Source organism: Ovis canadensis, chromosome 6 (assembly GCF_042477335.2).
Source record: "Ovis canadensis isolate MfBH-ARS-UI-01 breed Bighorn chromosome 6, ARS-UI_OviCan_v2, whole genome shotgun sequence".
NCBI lineage: Eukaryota > Metazoa > Chordata > Mammalia > Artiodactyla > Bovidae > Ovis > Ovis canadensis.
In genome coordinates this window covers 120,012,473-120,036,535 of record NC_091250.1, presented here as the reverse complement: position 1 = coordinate 120,036,535, position 24,063 = coordinate 120,012,473, and the positions used below count along the sequence as shown (strand labels likewise).

At 47.6% G+C, this 24,063-nt stretch overlaps 1 protein-coding gene across 4 annotated transcripts in view; it reads left to right on the top strand.

Moving 5' to 3' along the window:
* Positions 1–24,063, top strand: part of EVC (EvC ciliary complex subunit 1) — a 93,821-nt gene that overhangs the window by 64,240 nt on the left and 5,518 nt on the right. For all 4 annotated transcript variants that reach the window (XM_069593229.1, XM_069593228.1, XM_069593227.1 and 1 more), the window contains exons 13-17: positions 7,957–8,066; positions 12,157–12,367; positions 14,248–14,454; positions 17,161–17,305; positions 20,261–20,372. In XM_069593229.1, the coding sequence (XP_069449330.1) occupies positions 7,957–8,066; positions 12,157–12,367; positions 14,248–14,454; positions 17,161–17,305; positions 20,261–20,372 (785 nt within the window). The remainder of the gene's footprint in view (positions 1–7,956; positions 8,067–12,156; positions 12,368–14,247; positions 14,455–17,160; positions 17,306–20,260; positions 20,373–24,063) is intronic.

Sequence of the window (24,063 nt, the reverse complement as noted above, 5' to 3'; positions counted from 1 at the left end):
GGGAGGCCTGGCATGCTGTGTTTCATGGGGTCGCAAAGAGTCGGACACGACTGAGTGACTGAACTGAACTTGAGCATTCTTTGGCATTGCCTTTCTTTGGGATTGGAATGAAAACTGACCTTTTCCAGTCCTGTGGCCACTGTTGAGTTTTCCAAATTTGCTGGCATATTGAGTGCAGCACTTTCACAGCATCATCTTTCAGGATTTGAAATAGCTCAACTGGAATTCCATCACCTCCACTAGTTTTATTCGTAGTGATGCTTTCTAAGGCCCACTTGACTTCGCATTCCAGGATGTCTGGCTCTAGGTGAGTGATCACACCATCTTGATTATCTTGGTCGTGAAGATCTTTTTTGTACAGTTCTGTGTGTTCATGCCATCTCTTCTTAATATCTTCTGCTTCTCATAGGTCCATACCATTTCTGTCCTTTATCGAGCCCATCTTTGCATGAAATGTTCCCTTGCTGCTGCTAAGTCACTTCAGTCATGTCCGACTCTGTGCCACCCCATAAACAGCAGCCCACCAGGCTCCCCTGTCCCTGGGATTCTCCAAGCAAGAACTGGAGTGAGCTGCCATTTCCTTCTCCATTGTATGAAATGTTCCCTTGGTATCTCTAATTTTCTTGAAGAGATCTCTAGTCTTTCTCATTCTGTTGTTTTCCTCTATTTCTTTGGATTGATCACTGAGGAAGGCTTTCTTATCTCTCCTTGCTATTCTTTGGAACTCTGCATTCAGATGCTTATATCTTTCCTTTTCTCCTTTGCTTTTTGCTTCTCTTCTTTTCACAGCTATTTGTAAAGCCTCCCCAGACAGCCATTTTGCTTTTTTTGCATTTCTTTTCCATGGGGATGGTCTTGATCCCTGTCTCCTGTACAATGTCACAAACCTCCGTCCATAGTTCATAAGGTACTCTATCAGATCTAGTCCCTATTTCTCACTTCCACTGTATAATCATAAGGGATTTGATTTAGGTCATACCTGAATGGTCTAGTGGTTTTCCCTACTTTCTTCAATTTAAGTCTGAATTTGGCAATAAGGAGTTCATGATCTGAGCCACAGTCAGCTCCCGGTCTTGTTTTTGATGACTGTATAGAGCTTCTCCATCTTTGGCTGCAAAGAATATAATCAATCTGATTTCAGTGTTGACCATCTGGTGATGTCCATGTGTAGAGTCTTCTCTTGTGTTGTTGGAAGAGAGTGTTTGCTATGACCAGTGTGTTCTCTTAGCAAAACTCTATTAGCCTTTGCCCTGCTTCATTCTGTATTCCAAGGCCAAATTCGCCTGTTACTCCAGGTGTTTCTTGACTTCCAGCTTTTGCATTCCAGTCCCCTATAATGAAAAGGACATCTTTTTTGGAGTGTTAGTTCAAAAAGGTCTTGTAGGTCTTCATAGAACCATTCAACTTCAGCTTCTTCAGTGATACTGGTTGGGGCATAGGCTTGGATTACTGTGATATTGAATGGTTTGCCTTGGAAACGAATAGAGATCATTCTGTCACTTTTGAGATTGTATCCAAGTATTGCATTTCGGACTCTTTTGTTGACCATGATGGCTACTCCATTTCTTCTAAGGGATTCCTGCCCACAGTAGTAGATATAATGGTCATCTGAGTTAAATTCACCCATTCCAATCCATTTTCATTCGCTGATTCCTAGAATGTCGGCGTTCACCCTTGCCATCTCCTGTTTGACCACTTCCAATTTGCCTTGATTCATGGACCTGACATTCCAGGTTCCTATGCAATATTGCTCTTTATAGCATCAGACCTTGCTTCTATCACCAGTCACATCCACAGCTGGGCATTGTTTTTGCTTTGGCTCCATCCCTTCATTCCTTCTGGAGTTATTTCTCCACTGATCTCCAGTAGCATATTGGGCACCTACTGACCTGGGGAGTTCCTCTTTCAGTATCCTATCATTTTGCCTTTTCATACTGTTCATGGGGTTCTCAAGGCAAGAATACTGAAGTGGTTTGCCATTCCCTTCTCCAGTGGACCACATTCTGTCAGACCTCTCCACCATGACCTGTCCATCTTGGGTGGCCTCACATGGCATGTCTTAGCTTCATTGAGTTAGGCAAGGCTGTGGTCCACGTGACCAGATTGGCTAATTTTCTGTGATTATGGTTTCAGTGTGTCTGCCCTCTGATGCCCTCTCCATCTTACTTGAGTTTCTGTTACATTGGATGTGGGTATCTCTTCATGGCTGCTCCAGCAAAGCGCAGCCACTGCTCCTTACCTTGGATGAGGTCACCCCCTCCTGACCTTGAATGTGGAGTAGCTCCTCTTGGCCCTCCTGCTCCCATATAGCCGCCACTCCTTGAACGTGGGGTTGCTCCTCTCGGCCGCCACCCCTAACCTAGTGGTCCTCAAAGTGTGATCCATTCTAACGCAGGTGCGTGGGCTTCTCCCCAGCCTGCTGGGTTAGGCCAAAAGATGCCTGACATCCCCTCAAAGATGTCCTCATCCTAATTCCCAAAAGCTGTGAATGTTACCTTATGTGGCAAAGGGACTTTGCAGATGGGAAGTAAGTTAAGAATCTTGAAAAGGGGAGATTATCCTGATTGTGCAGGTGGGCCCAAGGTAATTGTTGCTGTGGGGTGCATCATTTGCAAATATCTCCCATTCAGTGGGCAGCCTTTCCATTTTGTTGATAGTTTCCTTCAGTGTGCAAAATCTTTTTAGTTTCATTTAGTCCCATTTGCTCATTTTTGCTTTTGTTTCCTTTGCCTGAGGAGACATGAGTGGGTGGTCATGCTGAGTCATGTCTGATTCTTTGCGACCCCACAGACCATAATATCCCAGGCTCCTCTGTCTGTGGAATTTTCCAAGCAAGTATACTAGAGTGGGTTGCCATTTCCTCCTCCAGGGGATCGTCCCAACCCAAATCTCCTGGTTGGGAGGTAGATTCTTTAACACTGACCCACCTGGGAAGCCCCCTGAGAAGACATATCCAAAAAATATTACTAAGACTACTGGTGAGTGAGGCTGGTCTTGGGGCTAGTATGGGACCACCGGTTGGTGGGCAGGGTCAGGTCCTGGGCCAGCTGGAGGCTCTATGGGTCCTAAGGCAGTTGGCCTGCTGGTGGGTGGGCTTGTGTCCTTGCCTGGCTAGCTGCTTCACCTGAGGTGCCCTAGTACTGGTGCTGACAGGCTGGTGGGCGAGGCTGGACCCCTGTGCTAATGAGCCAGAGTGGGGATTCAGAAAGGGTGCTTCCCAGCATGTGTCCTCGTGGTAGAAAGTGTTAGTTGCTCAGTCGTGTCTGACTCTCTGTGACCCCATGGACTGTAGCTTACCGGGCTCCTCCATCCGTGGGATTCTCCAGGCAAGAATACTGGAGTGAGTTGCCATTTCCTTCTCCAGGGGATCTTCCCGACCTGGGTCTCCCGCATTGCAGACAGATTCTTCACAACTTTCGAGGTAGAAAGAGCTCCCCCAAATGGCTGCTGCCAGTGCTTCTGTCCCCAGATGGAGCTCTGGTTGCCTCCTGCCCCTCTGGGAGGCTCTCTAATATCAACAGGTGGATCTGACCCAGGGTTCTTTCAAATGACTACTTCTGCCCTGGTTCCTGGACCTCATGAGATTTTGTGTGCAGCCTTTGAGGATGGATCTCTGTTTCCAATGATCATTTGGCTCTCCCGAATATAAGCCCTGCAGATCTTCAAAGCCAAACGTTCTTAGAGTTCCTCTTCATAGTACAAAACCCCTGGGCTGGGGAGCTTTGGACCCCTCACTGTGTGGGGAGAACCAAGGCAATAGTAATTATCCTCCGTTTGGGGGTTCTCCACGTGTAATTACGGTACTTGACTATATGCTGGCCCGATCCTTTTGACCCTTCTCATTGTGGTTTCTTCTTTTTCTTTGATCTGGTGTTTTTCCAATTGGAATATAACTGCATCACAATGCTGTCTTAGTTTCTGCTGTACGATAATGTGAATCAGCCATATAGGTATTCATATATCTCCTCCCTTTGAGCCTCCCACCCCCCTCCCCACTTCACCCCTCTAGGTCATCACAGCTGAGCTCCATGTGCTGTACAGGAACTTCCCATTCATCTTTATACCGTTGGTTGTAGATTTTTTTTCTGCTGCTCTTCAGGTCATTCTCATCAATAGTTGCTCTGTGAATAGTTGTAATTTTGACGTGCCCGTGGGAGGAGGTGAGCTCAGGGTCTTCCTATTCTGCCATCTTGACCCCCTCCCTGCTCCAGAGGGAACGTATATCCCATTCATTTTTAAGATGCAGATTTAGTCACATTTTAACATCTCTAAAACTGAGATCTTCTAATTTAATTGGCAGTGATTTTTCTCTCTGCATGGGATCTAAAATAACTGCATTTCATAACCACCAGCACATTAGACTTGACAAAAGAGACTGTGTGACATCAATTCGTTTCTCCACTCATTTCATGCAGCGTAAAAGCCAGAGTCCTTATCCTGCCCTGCACGGCCCCACATGTCAGGAGCTGACCTCTCCCTCTCCTCCCTGTCTCCCTTCTCACTCCACTCTAGCCTCCCTGGTATCCTTGTATGCCTCTAGCTCCCCAGCGTTCCTGCCTCATTTGTCCTGCTTAAGAACTTTCTCCCAAGCCACCTTCACCCCAAGACCTTCTCTGCCTGCTTTTAAACGGGCAGTGCCTCCCTCCCCCGTAGCACACCAGTGTTTGCCTAAGGTGTTGATTTCACTTCCTGGCTCACTTATAAACCCACCTCCTTTATAGGAGGGCTTCCCTGGTAGCTCAGATGGTAAAGAGTCTGGCTGCAGTGCGGGAGACTTGGGTTCGAGCCCTGGGTCAGGAAAATCCCCTGGAGAAGGAAATGGCAACCCACTCCAGTATTCTTGCCTGGAAAATCCTGTGGATGGAGGAGCCTGATGGGCTACAGTCCATGGGGTCGCAAAGAGTCAGACACGACTGAGCGACTTCACTTTCTTTCTTTCTTTTCCTTTATAGGAGAATGTTCCAAAACCCCCAACAGGTACCAGGCATGTGCTGACTGTTGGTTCCTTTTCCCTTTCTCTCCTTAGTAGGTGAAACTTTGAAACAACAGTAACCATATTGGAAACCACAAATGATCCAGTAGCACTTAACAGGGTCAACACTCTAGCCCAGGAAGCAGCTCTTTGCTTCTAAATTCAAACATTCATGAGCTTGCCTTCAACAATATTAAAGAAATGGTGTGATCCCTTTGGGTACCATCTGGTTGGATGATCTCTGTACTCCTGACCATCTTTGGATCCTGTTACTAGCTTTATCTGTCTTCTCTAAATGCACATCAAAAACCCCCATGTACTTTAGTGACAATGTTAATTTATTTTTAGGGAATCTAGACTGTGTTGAATTTACTAGAGTGTTCTGGTTTCCTAAGCACTTTGACAGGTTATTGTAGAGTTCTCACAAAACACATCAGAAACTGGCTTTAACAAATAGTTCTGGGTAACATAGTGTGATTTTGTGTGATTAAGTGTAAGTGCTTTAAATTACAAGGCCGAGAGAACTGAAGCCTAAGCTGCTTACTCACACTCAAAGCCTCTGTGAAAGTGTTAGTCGCCCAGTCATGGTTGACTGTTTGTGACCCCATGGACTGTATCCTGCCAGGCTCCTCTGCCCATGGGATTCTCCAGGCAAGAATACTGGAGTGGGTCGCCATTTCCTTCTCCAGTGGATCTTCCTGACCCAGGGATTGAACCCAGGTCTCCTGCATCGCAGGCTGAGTCACCAGGGAAGCCTCTGTGCTTTGTCCCTATTCTGCATGCCACATGGCCATCTCCAGAGAAACACTACAGATGTAGGGGAAGGGAAAGAGTCTCACTTTAGAGACGGAGCCCTCGGTGTAACACAGTCTAACTGCATATTGCTAAGTGCTGGTTTCTCCTGGTGATGTGAGTGAGCTAGGGAGGTGCATGGTGGACCTAGAAAACATTCGAGCTTTGGAGACAGACAGACTTAGATTTGAGTTTCTGCTATTCTTTTTAGTACATCAGTTGTGTGGCCTGGGACCTCACAAGATGTTCACAGACAAAACCACACTGAAGATGAGCTAACATCCAGAATTACGAAACACACAGGGAACAATCTGCCATAAGTGAGAGCCAGCACATACAGCAAGCACCAAGTTTAGACCACAAGCACCAAGAAATTCAGATGAAGAGACTATTAGAGAGCACTTATAAAGGAAGTATGTTTGAAACAATAAGAAAAAAAAACAAGAGGAATTACTAGCATAAAAACAAGACATGATATAAAAAGATGGCATATTTAAAAACTATATACTTTTATGAATGAAAATTATAATCATGAAAACAGAAGTTTAATGGATGTTAAATATCAAATTCAATGTTGTTGAAGACACAATGTGTGAACTAGGAGATAAAGGTGAGACAGTAGTTCAGAATATGACATGGAGGGCTAAAGAGATGGAAAAAATGAGAGATTAGGAGGCATGGGCAGAGAAGGCAGTGGTATCCCACTCCAGTACTCTTGCCTCAAAAATCCCATGGATGGAGGAGCCTGGTGGGCTGCAGTCCATGGGGTCGCTAAGAGTCAGACACGACTGAGCGGCTTCACTTTCACTTTTCACTTTCATGCATTGGAGAAGGAAATGGCAACCCACTCCAGTGTTCTTGCCTGGAGAATCCCAGGGACGGGGGAGCCTGGTGGGCTGCCGTCTGTGGGGTCACACAGAGTCGGACACGACTGAAGTGCCTTAGCAGCAGCAGGAGGTATGGGAATAGAATGTGAAAGTCCTGGGGGGACTTCCTTAGTGTTCCAGCAATTCTAGAAGGAGAGAATGGAGAGAATGAAAGCGAGATAATATTGAAGCTGATAATGGATGAGAAATTTTCAGACGTGCTGACCGTCATGAATCCTAAGGTAAGAGAAATGTTGATTAACTTTGGATTTGTGGAATCAGGAATATATGTTAAAATTTTTTAATGTAGATAGAATAGAAATAGAATAGGTAACTTTCAAAGCACTAGAAGAGAACAGTAGTGATAACATAAAGATCCCCTTTAGAATAAAAGCTACAGGGTGCCTAAAAATAAATCTGACCAGTGTTTATAAGAGCTTAATGGAGAAGACTTCCCAGTAGCTCAAACGGTAAACAATCTGCCTGCAAGGCAGGAGACCAGGGTTTGATCCCTGGGTTGGGAAGTTCCTCTGGAAAAGGGAATGGCAATCCACTCCAGTATTCTTTCCTGGATAATTCCATGGACAGAGAAGCCTGGCAGGCTACAGTTCATGGGGTCGCAAAGAGTCGGACATGACACAGTCCAGTGGAGAAGTTTATTAAATGTTATTGAAAGGATAAAGAATTGAGAAAAAGGCTTTGTTCTTGGATAGGAAAATTCAATTTCTATAAATAAGTCTATGAATTTAATCTAATTACAAAATGAATCCCCAAAAAGCTTTTCCCCAAACTTGATATACAGACCCTAAAATTCATGTGTGAAGGAAAGGAACCAAGAATAGCTAAGACAGTTTTGTACAAAAGACTATGGGAAGACGTGCTCTAGCAGCTATGAACTCTTGTTATAAATTGCAGAACTTAAAGTGTGATGTCCTGGTACAGACAGACCTGCAGAATTAAATAAAGAGCCTGGAATGAGATTCATGTGCACATGGAAACTATGTCAGACAAAGTGGCATGACAGGCCAGTCATAAGAAGATAGATTATATCAGAAATGGTGCTGGGACAATTCCTGGAGTAGGAAATGACAACCCACTCCAGTATTCTTGCCTGGAAAACTTCATGGACAGAGGAACCTGGTGGGCTACAGGCCATGGGGTTACACAGAGTCAGACATGCCTGAAGTGACTTAGCACAAAAGAGAAAAATTAATTAAATCAAAAGAGGGGTTTTTAAAAATAAGAAACAAAAAGTATGATCTGACAAAGCACTGATGGATGAAGTGAACTTGAGGTTGACCCCTGTCCCTCTGTTGTGGGGTTTAGGTGTGGATGGAGGAGCATGCACTGTCCACTCTGCTACAGACACACCTGAGAGATGACCATGAGAACATCATCCACCGAGTCTTGGGCCAACTTGGCAGCCTCAGTGAAGAGTGAGTATAACTTTATGTACGCTGGGGGCCTTCTGTCCAGTGTGATGCTCCATGCTAGCCTCCGTGTCCTCATCTGTAAGTTAGCTCCCACCCCCCTGGGCCTCCCTTACAGTGTAGTTTTGAGAACACCCAAATTATGAACATGAATATGAAATACACAGTGATAGCAGAGTGCCATGTATGAAAGGTTGAAGTCAGACCTGGTGTAGGCACATGAATTGTTCTTACCCTCAATTTTCTCATCCATAAAATGGGGCTAACAATACCTACTTCATAGAGTTGTCTTTCATAGAAACTTTTAAAACACCTTTTGTGAGGGATAGTTTACATACATTATTTTTAAGAGTACAATTCAATGATTTTTAGTTAATTTTAAGAGTTCTGCACCCATCACCACGATCCAATTGTAAAAAACTTCCATCACTCCTAAAAAGACCACGTTTGCCCATTTTCAGTCATTCCTCATTTATTAACAAATTTTATATTTTAAAATATTCTTTCTTTAGTTATTAATGTGGTATCACTTTTTCAGCTTCCTGAAAAATATTTCTTTTTCCTTACTTTACATAAGAAAAATTATTTAGATATAGCTAATTTTCTAGTTGCCCAGTCCTTTCCAGGAAATTATTTTGTGTATATATCAAGAAGCATGTGGATAGCTGTATTGCTGGATAGGTATCAGGAGATGGAAACAAGTAAGGAGAATCTGGTGAGCAAGTTAAGGACAGTAGTGAGCAATTGGAAGATTTATCTAGTCTCAAAACTATGTCTTTTAATAGTACTAATATTTAGTCCATTTATATTTAATGTACAACTTTATGGTAATATATTTAGATTTTTAATCTATCTCCTTTCTGTTTGTTTTACGTTTTTCCAATCTGCTCTATGTTCCTTTTCCTCTCCTCTCTTACCTTATTTTGGTTTCAGTTCAGTTCAGTTCAGTCACTCAGTCGTGTCCTACTCTTTGCAACCCCATGAACCACAGCACGCCAGGCCTCCCTGTCCATCACCAACTCCCGGAGTTCACTCAGACTCATGTCCATCGAGTCAGTGATGCCATCCAGCCATCTCATCCTCTGTCGTCCCCTTCTCCTCCTGCCCCCAATCCCTCCCAGCATCAGAGTCTTTTCCAATGAGTCAACTCTTCGCATGAGGTGGCCAAAGTACTAGAGTTTCAGCTCTAGCATCAGTCCTTCCAGTGAACACTCAGGACTGATCTCCTTTAGGATGAACTGGTTGGATCTCCTTGCAGTCCAAGGGACTCTCAAGAGTCTTCCCCAATACCACAGTTCTTTTGGTTTAGGTGTTTTATTATTTTCTATTTTCTCTCTCTAATTTAGTTTTTAGTTATATATTATATATATAGTATATATATATAATAATATATATATATTATATATTAATGATTTACCTTATTAGTTATATATTCTTTTACTGTGGTTTTAATGGTTCAGAGATTTTGAATTGCATCCTTTGTGTGCCAAAATATAGCATACGTTAACATGTTCCTTCTTTCAAGACAGTAGAATGCTTTATTTCCATTAGTTTCTCTCTCACAGAGGAAAAATGCTTTTCTTATTGGGCATTGTACATAGAGAATCTGCCTGCAGTGCGGGAGACCTGGGTTTGATCCATGTGTTAGGAAGATCCCCTGGAGAAGGGAAAGACTACCCACTCCAGTATTCCAGCTTAGAGTATTCCATGGACTGCAGTCCATGGGTTGCAAAAAGTTGAACATGACTGAGAGACTTTCACTTTGACTTTCTTTGTACATTTGCAACTCCACAAGATACTGGTTTTGGTTTATGCAGTCAGTATTCATTTAGATTTACACTTCATGTTGCTCTTGATTCTTTCCTGCATCCTTTTAAGTGTCCACCTAGGAGTATATCTTTTTGTATGAAGGTTCTGTTTATTTTAGATACTGACAAATTTTCTTAAATTTTGTTTGTCTGAAAATGTCTATCTCCATTTTTGAGGAATGTTTTCATTGGGTGTAAAATCCTAGTTTAGCTGTCTTTTAAATACTTTTAAAGAAATCTTTTGTTTCTGATTTCAGTTGTTTCTGATTGCTTTCAAGATTTTCTTTTGTTCTTTGGTTTTCATCATTTTATTATAATATGCCTAAACATGGATGTGGGTTTTTGTGCATTTCCTGTTTGTTTTTACTAAATCTGTAGTGATCCTTGAATCTGTAATTTGCTATCATTGATCGGTTTTTTAAAATTCCGAATCTTTATCTCTTTAAATATTCCTTCTGCTTATTCTTTTCCTACTCTTCCTGGGAATGCAATTTTATGTTTATTAGATTTTTTTACCTTAGGTTATTTGTGTTATATGCTATTCTATATTTTTGTTCCTTGTAGTTCAGTCTAGATAACTTGTTCTGGCTCTCTTCCCCTTCACACTCTCCTCAGTTGTGTCTTATCTGCTGTTCAATTCATCTACTGAATTCTTAATGCTGGTTACTGTGTTTTTAGTTCTAGAATTTCCACTTTATTTTTGTCATAGTTTCCAGTTTTCTGATCAGATTCATCTTATTTAATTTCCTGAACATATTCATTATAGCTGACTATTTTAATATCCAGTATCTTGTGGGTATGTTTCTATTGTCTGTTTTTTTTTTCCTTTATTTTTGGTCAGTTCTTATCTGTTTGCAAGTCTGGTTATTTTTATTGAATGCTAGACAGTGTTATTAAAAAATCGTAGTAATAACTTAGGACTTTGAATGATGGGATCTTCCTCCAGATAGGATTTATCTTACTTGCAGCAGGGATTTCAGACAGTGGCAGATCAACCACTCCACTGGTGAATTTAGCTGATTCAAAATTAGGTCTTTACAAGGGGTGGTTTCTTATTTTTAGGAGTGTTTGCTGGTTCTCTCCTCCTTGGTAAACTGACTGACAGTTTTCTGTTCCACTTTTCAGGCTGTAAGAAAATACCTCAAGTTATAAAACCAAATATTGAACCTCTCTAAACCAGAGTTTCCTACTTGACTCATTGAGATAGGAACTCAAAAATAGTTCATGATTTCAGTTCTGAATGTTAATTTTGAGAGTCATGTAAGAAATTTGAGTGGATATGTACTGAAGGCAACTGTATATATGTGTCTGAAACTTGAGGCAGAATGTGATAAAGTTAAAAAGGTTAATCAAAGGACAGATGACTGACTATAACCCACATCTAAAAGGATGGGCAGCAGAAGATGGGATAATTTTAACCTGTTGCCTCTGGAAAGGTTCCCTGTGGGGTGTTTCTTAGTGGGTCAGTGTATTAGTCAGGGTTCTCCAAACAGGGCCAATAGAAGATATAGTATAGGTGATAAATAGAGATATAGGTGGGCTTTCCAGGTGGCGCTAGTGGTAAAGAGCTTCCCTGCCGATACAGGAGACATGGGAGACACGAGTTCAATCCCTGGGTCGGGAAGATCCCCTGGAGGAGGGTGTGGCAACCCACTGCAGTATTCTTGCCTAGAGAATCCCATGGACACAGGAGCCTGGAGGGCCACAGTCCACAGAGTTACAAAGGGTCAGACACAACGGAAACAACTTAGCATGCATGCATAGGTACAGGCATAGAGAAGCTGAGAAGTTACAAGATCCACAGTAGGCAAGCTGGAGACTCAGAAGAACCAATATGTAATTTCAGTCCCAAGTTCAAAGGCCTGAGAACTCGGGGGGCTAATAGTGTGACATCCAGTTTGAAGGTCAGCAGTTCCAAGACCCAGGAAAAGCCAATGTTCCAGTTTAAGTACAAAGAGAAGGAAGTACAAAAGAAAACCATGTCCCACTCAAGGCAGGCAGGCAGGAGGGAGTTGCTCCTTACTCGTGGTTAAGTGGGCCATTTCATCTCTTCAGATCTTCAACTGATTGGACAAGGCCCACCCACTTTAGGGAGGACCATCTGCTTTACTCATTTATTCGTTAATCTCATGCAGAAACACCCTCACAGCAGCTCTCAGAATGATATTGGATCAGCTGTCCATTCAGCCCATGGCCTAGTCAAGCTCACACGTAAAATTAACCACCACACTCAGTGAAGCCAGGAACACTCACCCCCCACCCCAACCTCCTCTCCACTGTCTCCAAAGGTCCACTCAGTGCATCCTGCAGGGGCACAGACTGCTCCTGCGCTCAGCTCTCCGGAGGCTGGCTCTCCGCGGCAGCGCCATCACCACCCTGGCCCAGATGAGGCTGTCGGGGAAGAAGAGCCTTCTCCAGGAGCTGCGGGAACAACACGCCCTGGAGCAGGGCTCCTCCCAGTGTCTGGATGAGCACCAGTGGCAACTGCTCAGAGCCTTGGTAAGACCGTGCCTCAGCCCCCTGCCCATCCCAGAACAGGAATGCCACTTCCTTGGCTTCCAGGTTCCAGTCTGGTTTAGTCAGAGCCCCAATCCTGGAGACTTCTCTGGTGGTGGCTAAGATTCCTTGCTCCCAGTGCACCGGGGGCCTAGGTTCAATCCCTGGCCAGAGAACCAGATCCCACATGCTACAACTAAGAGTTTGCATGCTGCAACTGAGAGAAAAAAATCAAAGATCTTGCATGCTTCAACTAAAAATATCCTGCAAGCTGCAATGAAAATTGAGGCTCCTGTGTGCCACAGTTAGGACCTGGTGCGGCCAAATAATTAAATGAGTGCTTAGTTGCTTAGTCATGTCCGACTCTTTGTGACCCCTTGGACTGTAGCCCACGAGGCTTCTCTGTCCATGGGATTTTTCAGGCAAGAATACTACAGTGGGTTGCCATTTTCCCACTCTCCTGTGTCTCCTGCATTGTAGGCAGGTTCTTTACCCACTGAGCCATCAGGGAAGCCCCCAAGTAAATAAATAAATTTTTAAACAAGCAATGGGGACAATGGCACAATAGGTACCCCCTGTTGGGGGCACTCAGTATGCCCAAAGCTTGCAGTGTATATGATAACGACAATTATACTAAAGTTGCACAAGAAGTCAGAACACAGATAGGTACAGTCATCATCAGAGGTTGAGAGGAGAGGGCTCTGTGGTCTGTTTTAAGGTCTTCACAAATCTAAAGAAAGACTGTGAATTGCAGGGCTGGGGTTTAAACCCAAACAGTCTGACTCCAGGGCTCCTATAGCCACTGAGCTGTATGAGCAGCTGGTGTTTTTTTGACCTACGAGTGAGGGACAAGCTCACCGTCTCTTTTTCTCGGCTTCCCTTGGTGGGAAGCAGGCAGCACTTCCTGCCCTTCCTCCGACTCCCCACCCTCCTTCTCCAACACCTATTCCTTCAAGAGACGGACTCCCCATGGGCCCTATGTTGGCTTCCATGATGTCCCAGACTACTCTCAGACTCAGATGTTACTGAAGAACCTCTCTGCTATGTGACTTTTAGAAAGTTGCTCGGCGTCTCTGCTCCTCTGTGTCCTCATCACTCCTGGTGTTCAGGTCTCAGAGTGTTTGGGGTGAACGAGCAAGTTCTTGTACATGTAAAGAGCCACGGATGGCACTGGGCACATTGTTGCTGCTGCTGCTAAGTTGCTTCAGTCATGTCCGACTCTGTGCGACCCCATAACGGCAGCTCACCAGGCACCCCCGTCCCTGGGATTCTCCAGGCAAGAACACTGGAGTGGGTTGCCATTTCCTTCTCCAATGCATGAAAGTGAAAAGTGAAAGTGAAGTCACTCAGTCGTGTCCGACTCTTAGCGACCCCATGGACTGCAGCTCACCAGGCTCCTCCACCCATGGGATTTTCCAGGCAAGAGTACTAGAGTGGGGTGCCATTGCCTTCTCTGGGGCACACTGTTGGTGCTCAATAAATGCCTGAAGGGATCATCCACTGTGTACAAGTTTTTGCCAGCCCAGAGGTGCCCACTTCCTACCCCTTCTCCAACCTTCCTGGGACCCCGGGCAGGGCCGACCCCACCTCCTGGTTTGGTCCTGACCAGAGCATCCGTTGACTTCCCTGGAGCTCAAATGGTAAAGAATCTGCCTGCGATGCAGGAGACCAGGGTTCAGTCCCTGGCTCAGGAAGATCCTCTGGAGCAGGGAATGGCAACCCACTCCAGTATTCTTGCTTAGAGAATTCCATGGACAGAGAAGCCTGGCGGGCTACAGTTCGTGGGGTCGCAGAGTCGGACATGACTGAGCAACTAACACACACGCAGAGCATCCATGCAGGCGACAGGGGTCTCCAGTCTTCTCCCCGCCCAACTTTTCCAGGAGGCACGTGTGCTGGAGGAGGCCGGCAGGCTGGAGGAGGAGGCGCAGCAGACGCGCCTGCAGCTTCAGCAGCAGCTCCTGGCCGAGGCCCAGGAGGTCGGGCAGCTGCTTCAGCAGCACACAGAGCGCACCATCGGGCAAGCGCTGCTGAGCCACGCACGGAACACAGCCTCCAGGAGCCGGGCCAAGGACATGGACGACTTCAAGGTGCGGGGCCGCCCCAGCCTCTGGGGAGCCCGGGGGACTAGAGGCAGGGGTCAGGGGCGAACAAGAGGAGGGATTTGAGCAGAGCAGCAGCTGGGCCTGCCCAGGAGCCTCGGGCCCTGCAGAGCTCTTTGCCTCTGAGCTGCCTTTTCCCCCTACCCTGTAAGAGGGAACGCCTGCCCTGTGGAGCGGTGAGGATTTCTGCCGCTGCCCGGCCCTGTCTCCTGTCCTTCTGAGCACCAGCTCAGTCCTTGCAGCGGCTCCGAGAGGAATGTCATTTCAGCCAGAGCCTCCCAGTGAGTCAGTGGCAGAGAACAGAGTCTGAGCCTAAGTCCCTCCCCGAGAGGCAGGCCCTCCCTGCCCTTGGCCACCTCTGTGGGAACCTGAGCACTGGTGGAGTTGTCCCTGATTGCTGACCATTTCTGCTAACATCAGTCTGACCTGAGTAAGCCATGGTTTTCTCCTTGCACTGAGTTATAACAAACCGCAGGAGTGAAAACTGCCTTCGTAAGAAGTGACATGGGCATTGCCCTTCTAAGTCAGTGGAGGGGTGGGTGTGTGGGGCTTTGACTGCCTCATCTCACTGGGCTATTACCACAGCCCTTGCCCAGAAAGGATAATTTTTCTTCCCATTGTTCAGGTAGGAAGACTGAGGAGTTTCATTGGGCGGAAGACATGCTTAAAGCCTCCCAGCCGCAGTGAGTGGCTGGGACTGGAAGCTGGTCATGCCTGGAATGACCAGCATGTGCTTGGCTTCTCCTTGCCTGCCTCCTCCCCCAAGCTGTGAGAAAAGGCAGGGGACCCCCATGTGTTGCAGATCTCAGCAGAGAGCGTCTGAGGCTGGTACCCATGGGAGGTGTTTTAGATTTGGGCTGGCAGCAGACCCATCTGGGATGTGCCAGGACCCTCGAGGGCACTTCCATGAGTCCCTTCATTTACATAAAGCCACTCACCTGCACAGCAGAGAGATTGGCCCCTCAATTCTGAAACACCCCATCTGGTTCCAGATCTCTTGTGTCTGCCACACTTCCTCATCCAGACCTCAGGGCTAGTGATGCTGGGAGAGTCTCTTCCCTCTCCTAAAACCTTACAGCTCTGACCTAATCGATGGTTGTTACGCGAAAACAGAATGAAATGCATGTGTGGCTCGTCTTGTCCTCGGCTTCTCCAGAGGACTCTGAGTCAGGGTTAAATAACGGACCCCCGCCAGACACACACCCACCAGAAAGAACGTGGGCCCAGTGTCTGGAAGGATGTTCTTTGCTGGACCTCTGTTCACAGGGCCCCTTGGCCTTGGGCCCTGTGGCAGGTGCTGGGACAGAGGAGCCAGGCAGCTGCATTCCTGCCTTCAGGGAGCTTACCGTCTACTGGGAGAGGACACGCTAACCTTGAGAAGTTGTACTGCATGGGAGCTGAGATGCAGGCAGTGCCGAGGGGGATCGAGAGAGGGCTGAAATGTTGGAGATTCTAGAGCAAATGTGTTTGCTGACTTGACTTTCTAGCCAGAAAAACCAGGGAGGAGGAAAGGAGGGTGGCCAGGACGGAGGCCCTGGAGAAGGGAGGAGGGCTGCAATGCGGAGGGGTGGAGATCGGCCCCCTGTGGCAGGAGGCTAGAGGGACATAAGGTGTGATGTGCAGGTGGTTTGCTTGGGGAGAAGAGGGACTTCCTGTCTTCTGCGTTACACGTGCTAAATGAAATCCAAGGAAGGCTGTCAGTGGGAGCTCCTGACTGGAAGTGCAAGGCCAGAGCTCAGAGTCCTTGGGGGCAAAGTCAGATGTGAATGTTGGATGGAGAGGAAGAGAGAAGCGGCTGCAGTAAGGGAGGAACAGGACTTAGGGGTGAGGAGATGGGCTCTCATCTCCTCTGCATCCTGAGCTGCAGCCCTCCTCACCGCCACGGCTTCCATCCATGCCAGCACGTCAGGGTGTATTTCTCAGCCCTACGAACATAAGGAATCACTCAACAATAATGAATGGGCTTTTTTTTTTCTTGCCCAAAGCTTGAAGCCATTCAGTAAATGTTTGCTGAAATGGGGACTCGAACCTGACCTTTGCCCATCATCTCATGAGGTAAAAGGTGATGACTTTACGAGTGCCCAACCAACATGTCCCCAGTGATAGGGCATCCCAGCGTTTCTTCTCTGTTCTGCTTTGAGTTCAAAGGTGTGTCATTGAAGACTGCGTATAACTGCAAGTGACAGAAATCTGTGCTTAAATAAATAGAAGTTACTGATCTCACATAACAAGCAATGTGGTGGTTCCAGGCTGGCACAGAGGATCAGTGATGTGACCAAGGACCAGCCTCTTTCTTTCTGATCCATCATTCTTGGTGTTGGTTTTGTTGCCTCAGGGTCTCAAAATGGCTACTGCTGCTCCAGACATCAGTCTGTGTCCTGGCCAGAAGAGGGAAACAGCAAAGTCTATCACCCTCACCAAGGCTTTGCTTAATGTTGGGAAAAGGGAAGCCCTCAACAGAGTCTCCCTAACTTTGCATCTCACTGGTCAGAACTGGGTCATACACCCAACGTCAGACCATCCCTGACCAAGGAAAATAAGATTATTAATGCTGGTTTAAACGAGCCAGGTACTCGCTACCTGCTCTGAACCAGCGAAGTTTGGGAGCAAGTGGACTATGGGAGCCAGGACTGGGTTGGCCGTAGCTGGCTCTGTGTGTGCCCTCTACTAAGACTTTTCCCCTCCTGCCCACAGAGAACGCTGATGGAGGCAGCCGTGGAGAGCGTCTATGTGACTAGCCCTGGCATCAGTCGGCTCATGCAGGCGTATTACCAGCAGATTGGGAGGGTCATGCAGGACCATGAGGAGAGAAGGCTGCAGCATCTGAAGACCCTGCAGAGTATGGTGCCCTCCACGAGGAAGTCCTGCCAGCAGCGAGCCAGATGTGCTCTTAGTTGGGGACAGGGCGGGATGTCAGCGTTTTCAAATGGTTATTTAAGGGGGTTTAATTTTTTTATGTTTTATGTATTTATTTATCCTTGCCTTGTCCCCCAAACCACCTTGAAGCCACCTTGGCTTCCCTGGTGGCGTAGATGATAAAGAATCTGCCAGCAATGCAGGAGACCTGGGTTCAACCCCTGGTTGGGAAGATCCCCTGGAGAAGGGAGTGGCTACCCACTCCAGTATTCTTGCCTGGAGAATCCCATGGACAGAGGAGCCTGGTGGGCTGCGGTCCATGGGGTCACAGAGAGTCAGACATGACTGGGCAACTAACACTTTCAATGACAATGACTTGTCCCCCAAAGGCTTTTGAAAAAGCACTTAAAGAAACATATCTATACAGTACAACAGAATTTTTTTTTTTAAGTAGATGAATCAGGACAAGGAGGGGACAGTGAGATGGAGTTAAGGTTCTGTCATCGTCTGGGACATATGTGAGCACATTCCTACTCAAGAGGGGACATGCGTTTGCCTCTGGGCTTCCTGGTGGCCAAAGAGGTAGAAGTTCCCTCAACTTAAGCTGTCATAGTGACAATGAGTAAGAACAGGCCAATGGCCCATATGTGGGCACATTTACACATGAGAGCCAGTTTTTCCCTGGGCTCTCGTACGAGGCCCCCCGGGAGGTGGAGCAGACCAGACCCCCAGGGCCAGCAAGAACATCATTGAGTAACAGACAAATACCAGTTCCTTAAAGTCCCTTCTTATAACAGTCCTCCCTACACCCGGGGCTTTGGGGCAGGGTAGAATCCCATTTTCTCCGATGGGTTTTTCCTGGATTGTCCACAATCTCTAGACAAAGGACGGGCAGCCGGTCCTGGGAGCAGGTCTTCCGTGAATCTTATTTTTCTCAATGAGCTCAGCTGCTGCTTTTTTCCTGCCCTGGCCCTGGGGAACTAGAGCTCTACATTCAAATAAAATCTGGGACCTGCCCAGAAATCTGCCACCTGGCTACAGATCCTTCTTGATGGTTTTCTCAAGTAAGGGTAGGTCTCCTTTAGCAGGAGGCAGACATGATTGATTGTCCCTGTGGAACATTCAGGAACCGGGGTGTTCACATCCCCTCTCTAAGCCTCAGTTTCCCGACTTGTGGAGCTAGGCTCAGGCTCACCCTTCCTGCATCCTCTCAGCTCTAATTTCCTTCTTCCCTGATACCCCAACTTAATGAGAGGATTTCTCAGCAAATGCCTTAAAATAATATAACTTGATCACATGAACTCCTTTTTCCATTGTCAACTATTAAAGAGTCCTAGAATGCTATGCCCCTGGGGATCATCCAGGATGGACCTTTCTATTAATTCTAGAAAGCTTGGGTCCAAGGGAGTTCGGTGGCCTGTTGACATCTCATAGCTCAGTCAGTATGGCAACTAGGTGAGTGTAACTAGATAAATGTAGCGGCTTCTTGCCTGGAGAATCCCAGGGACAGGGGAGCCTGGTGGGCTGCCGTCTATGGGGTCGCATAGAGTCGGACACGACTGAAGCGACTTAGCAGCAGCAGCAGCTAAGAATAAGCATGATCTGAGATGACTAGCCCAGGTGGCGCTAGTGGTAAAGAACCTACCTGCCAGCGCAGGAGACAAAAAAGAGACTTGGGTTCGATCCCTGGGTCAGGAAGATCCCCTGAAGAAGGTCATGGCAACCCACTTGTCTGGTGAATCCAATAGACAGAGGAGCCTGGTGGGCTACGGTCGATGGGGTCACAAGGAGTCAGACATGACTGAGACGACATAGGACACAGCGTGTACAAGATGACTAGGAAATATGAAATATATATATATATAAATCTGAAAATATGTATGTAAATATATATTGTTAGGCTTCCCTGGTGGTTCAGAGGGTAAAGCGTCTGCCTGCAATGCAGGAGACCCGGGTTCAATCCCTGGGTCCGGAAGATCCCCTGGAGAAAGAAATGGCAGCCCACTCCAGGATTCTTGCCTGGAGAATCCCATGGACAGAGGAGCCTATGGCTGTGGTCCATGGATAAGCAGTTAATTCAGGTAGTAGTAAGAATCCAGTAGAAAATAATTTTGATCGTCGTCTGTTTCAAAATATACCGTTGTTTTAAATAATAAAAAAAGAAGAGGAAACATAGACTAGTACACCTCAGACTCAGAAACCAAACCTCTCAGCTCCTTGGAAAGCACCCAGTTCAGCACCTACGCTTTGTGTACAGCGCTTTGTGTAGGATGATTTTCTTTCCTGCTGTGGACTTTTGACCATTTTTGGTGGCCTTTTAGTGTTGACCCTTTCATATTAGGCTTTCCTTTCTCCTGATACTTACAAGAAAGCAGGGCTGAGCAGATGCAGGCAGAGCTGGGGTACTGCCCTCATTGGTGCATGGGGTATGATGGAAATTGTGGCTTCCTCGTGCAGACAACGCCCTTCCCAGGGTGAACCAAGGAGCCAGTGAACAGCACGCCTGACAGCAGGTGTGTCCTGCTCACCTCTGCCCCCCAGCACCTGGCCCCCTCCCAGCACAGTGTCAGTCCTTCACACACCCACCTTGATCATTGTGTGTCATGCGGGCTTCCCTGGTGGCTCAGCTGGTGAAGAATCCGCCTGCAATGCAGCAGACCCTGGTTCAATTTCTCAATCAGGAAGATCTCCTGGAGAAGGGATAGGCTACCCACTCCAGTATTCTTAGGCTTCCCTGGTGGCTCAGACAGTAAAGAATCTGCCTGCAATGCAGGAGACCTGGGTTTGGTCCCTGGGTTGGGAAGATCCCGTGGAGAAGGAAACAGCTACCCAACTCCTATATTCTTGCCTGGAGAATTCCAAGGACAGAGGAGCCTGGTGGGTACAGTCCATGGGGTGGTAAAAAGACAGACACAAATGTGTTAACTTTCACTTTCAGGTGAGAGAACGGAAGATTACAAGCTGCGGAAAAAGCAAGAACTTGCCGATCCTTCGTCCGGGGCCGAGATGGCAGGTGGAGCTCAGGAAGCCTCCAGAGCTGTTCACCAGAGGTGAGGCCTCCCTGCCAGCTGAGGGTCCCCACACAAAGGTCCCAGCCCCTGTGCATCGCCTTTGTCTCTAATACACTCTCAGCAGCTGACCTCCTGTGCATTTGCCTGTGGGCCTGGGTCTCCTCTCCTACGTGGGAGCCCACGAACCCCCATCTGGTTCCCCCTCTAACTCGCAGCCCCTGGAAGGGACTTTGGCACAAGGGCACAAGTCAAGGTGTGCTGAGGGCTTCGTCCCAAGGTCAGAGTGGTCTTCACAACCCTGATGTGGCATCTTCTCTCTGATCTGTGCTTAGCTGAGGCCCTGGGGGTAGGTGAGCCCAGGAAGCATGGTGAGGGGGCAGGGAAGGAGGAGGAGGACCGTTTCCTGCTTCTGCCATAGCAACGCCCCCCACGCCTGCAGTCACAGCCTGTGTTATCTCAGGGAGCCGAGTGTCAGAAGTTAGGCGGATGCTGCTGGTTTTTCTGGGCCTCCCAGGCTAAAATCAGGGTGTTGCTGGCTGGGCTCTCGTCAGAGGCTCTGGAAGCTTCCAGGCTTCTTCAGGTGTCAGCAGAATCCAGTTCCTTGTAGAACTGAGGTTCTGTTTCCTTGTGGCTGTTGCCTGGGCCCGCCCTGGCCTCCCAGTGGCCTCTCTGGTCCTGGCACGTGGCCCCTGCATGCGGAACATTAAATCTTGCCCACACTTGTCATCTCTTCTGCCACATCTCTCTGACCTCAGCTGGAGAAACCTCTGCGTTTACAGACTCCAGTGATTGCCATTGTTTAGTCGCTCGGTCACATCTGACTCTCTGCGATCCCATGGACTATACAGCCTGCCAGGCTCCTCTGTCCATGGGATTCTCCAGGCAAGAATACTGGAGTGGGTTGCCATTTCCTTCTCCAGGGGATCTTCCCTACCTAGGGATTGAACCCAGGTATCCTGAATCACAGGCAGATTCTTTACCACTGAGCCACCAGGTAAGTCCCCCAATGATTTAGACCCACCTAGATAATCCAGCAGAGAAGGCAGTGGCACTCCACTCCAGTACTCTTGCCTGGAAGATCCCATGGACGGAGGAGCCTGGTGGGCTGCAGTCCATGGTGTTGCTAAGAGTCAGATACAACTGAGCAACTTCACTTTTTCACTTTCATGCATTGGAGAAGGAAATGGCAACCCACTCCAGTGTTCTTGCCTGGAGAATCCCAGGGACGGGGGAGCCTGGTGGGCTGCGGTCTATGGGATCGCACAGAGTCGGACACGACTGAAGTGACTTAGCAGCAGCAGATAATACAGGTTAATGTCCAAATCTTAAAATCAGTAACCTTAATCACCCCAGCAGAGTCCTGATTGCCGTGTAACATAACATCTTCACACGTTCCAGGGATTAGGGTGTAGACACCTGTGGGAGGCACTGTGTGGCCTACCACTAGGAGAGAAAAGCCAATAAGACCTGTGACAATGAGGGCTTTCCATGCCAACTGAGGCCCAACCCCAATCTGGACCTTCTTATGGACTCAAGGAGATGGGCATGAAGGGAAGGGCATTGAGGGTCATGTATGAGCCTCTAAATCACTGAAACTAAATCACACACCTGCACCCTCACTGGGCTTTGCTTCTTTATTTTCCATAAACCCAACAGAGTTGGACCAGGGGGTGGCAAAGGTCCCAACTCTTGGGTCATTGGGGTCAAAGTGGAGCGCTTGGAGCACAAGATATATAGAGCTCAACTTCTAATGACGCCAGCAAGGATCTGGAAGAATCTGCAGGGTCTTGCGTGGCTCTCCAGCCCTTGAGACTGAAGCCCCGCCCTAACCAGGGGACACAGGCCCCTCCTGGGCAGTCCTGTCACTTCCCAGCATTCCCAAGAGCCAGGCCCATGGGGGAGATGATAAGTCAGCTGGATGACAGTCAAGAGTGACCAGGACGAGGGACGAGGTGGGTGTGGGACTTGAGGCTGCTTACAGAAAGAAGCCACCAGGCCTCTGTGGCAGGCTGAACAGGGGTCCCCAAAAGTGAGGTGAAATTTGCTCAGTTGTGTCCAACTCTTTGTGACCCCATGAACTATACAGTCCATGGAATTCTCCAGGCCAGAATACTGGAGTGGGTAACTGTTCCCTTCTCCAGGGGATCTTCCCAACCCAGGGATCAAACCCAGGTCTCCTGCAATGCTTTACCAGCTGAGCCACCAGGGAAGCCCAAGAATACTGGAGTGGGCATCTATCCCTTTTCCAACAGATCTTCCTGACCCAGAAATCAGTGGATTCTTTACCAGCTAAGCTACTGGGGAAGCCAAAAGGTCCATGTCCTAAGCTCTGGAACCCATACATGCTAAGTCACTTCAGTCATGCCCGACTCTGTGAACCCATGCACTGTAGCCCGCCAGGTCTCTCTGTTCATGGGATTCTCCAGGCAAGAATACTGGAGTGGGTTGTCATGCCCTCCTCCAGGGGATCTTCCAGACCCAGGGGTTGAATCCACATCTCTTAGGCCTGCTGCATTGGCAGGTGGGTTCTTTACCGCTAGAGCCATCTGGGAAGCCCAGCTGGAACCCATACAGGTGACTTTACTTGGAAAAAGGGTCATTGCAGATGTCATTTATGTTAAAGATCTTGAGATGAGGCCATCGCCCTGGCTGATAGCAAGGGAAGCAGGGGGGCATTTGACCACACACGGAGAAGATGATGTGATGACGGGGGCAGACTGGAGTGATGCAGCTGCAAGCCAAGGGGTGCCGCCAGGCACCAGAAGAGGCAGGGAACAGGTTCTCCTCTAGAACCTCCATGAGGAGCACAGCCCTGTCGACTCCTCGACTGAAGATTTCTGGGCTCTTCCATGAGAAGATAGATTCTGTTGTTAGAAGCCGCTTAGTTTGGGGTCATTTGTTAGAGCAGCCCCAGCAAAGTAACGCAGCCTATTTGAAGGTGTGAGAGAGACCACACTACAGAGCCCTGACCTCAGCTGCATCATAGTTACTTGTTTGATGTCTCTCCCTTCCCTCAGCTCAAAGTAGGGCCCTATAAGGGCAGAGATTATGAGTCTGCTATTCAAAACCCAGCATCACACCTGGAAGTCTAGAAATAATTCTGTGAATCAGTGAATGAGTGGATGGAAGGATGGATGATAGGGTCTTATAGGATGAATAGGAGTTTACCAGAAAAAGCAAAAAAAGAGGGAAAGATATTACTGGTAGAAAGAAGGGCATGAAGCAAGAGCTGGTGGAATTTTGTGCCTTCAGATACAATCCATGGACAGCTGATGCTAAAGGTGTCTTCTGCCTTCAGCTCTAGAAGTTCAGCGCCTTTCAGAAAACCAATCATAAGAAGGAAAAGACAACAGCAGAGAACAATTGTGGAAAGAGGGTGGGTGGAATTGAATGTTCCCCTTTGCTGAGGACCAGAGGAAGGTCTGCTGAGGAGGGGAGAGGGTCTCTGCTCCTGAAAGGGAGGTCGGGGGCGGAGGGCTGTCTCCAGGTCAGGGACCCTGCTTCAGCCCCAGCTCTGGCCTCTGCCACTCCCAGTAATGAGGCTGTCCTATTCAGGACTTCTCAGACTCTGCCTTCTGGGAAACAGCCTTCTGTTTTAGAGGGAGGAGCTAGGGCAATTCTGACATTTTAAACAAAGATGGGTCCTTTCAGGGGACCATCTCACCCACTCCCCACCCTCGCCACACCCCGGAATTAAATGATTTTTCTCCTACGAAGATGCCACTTGCAG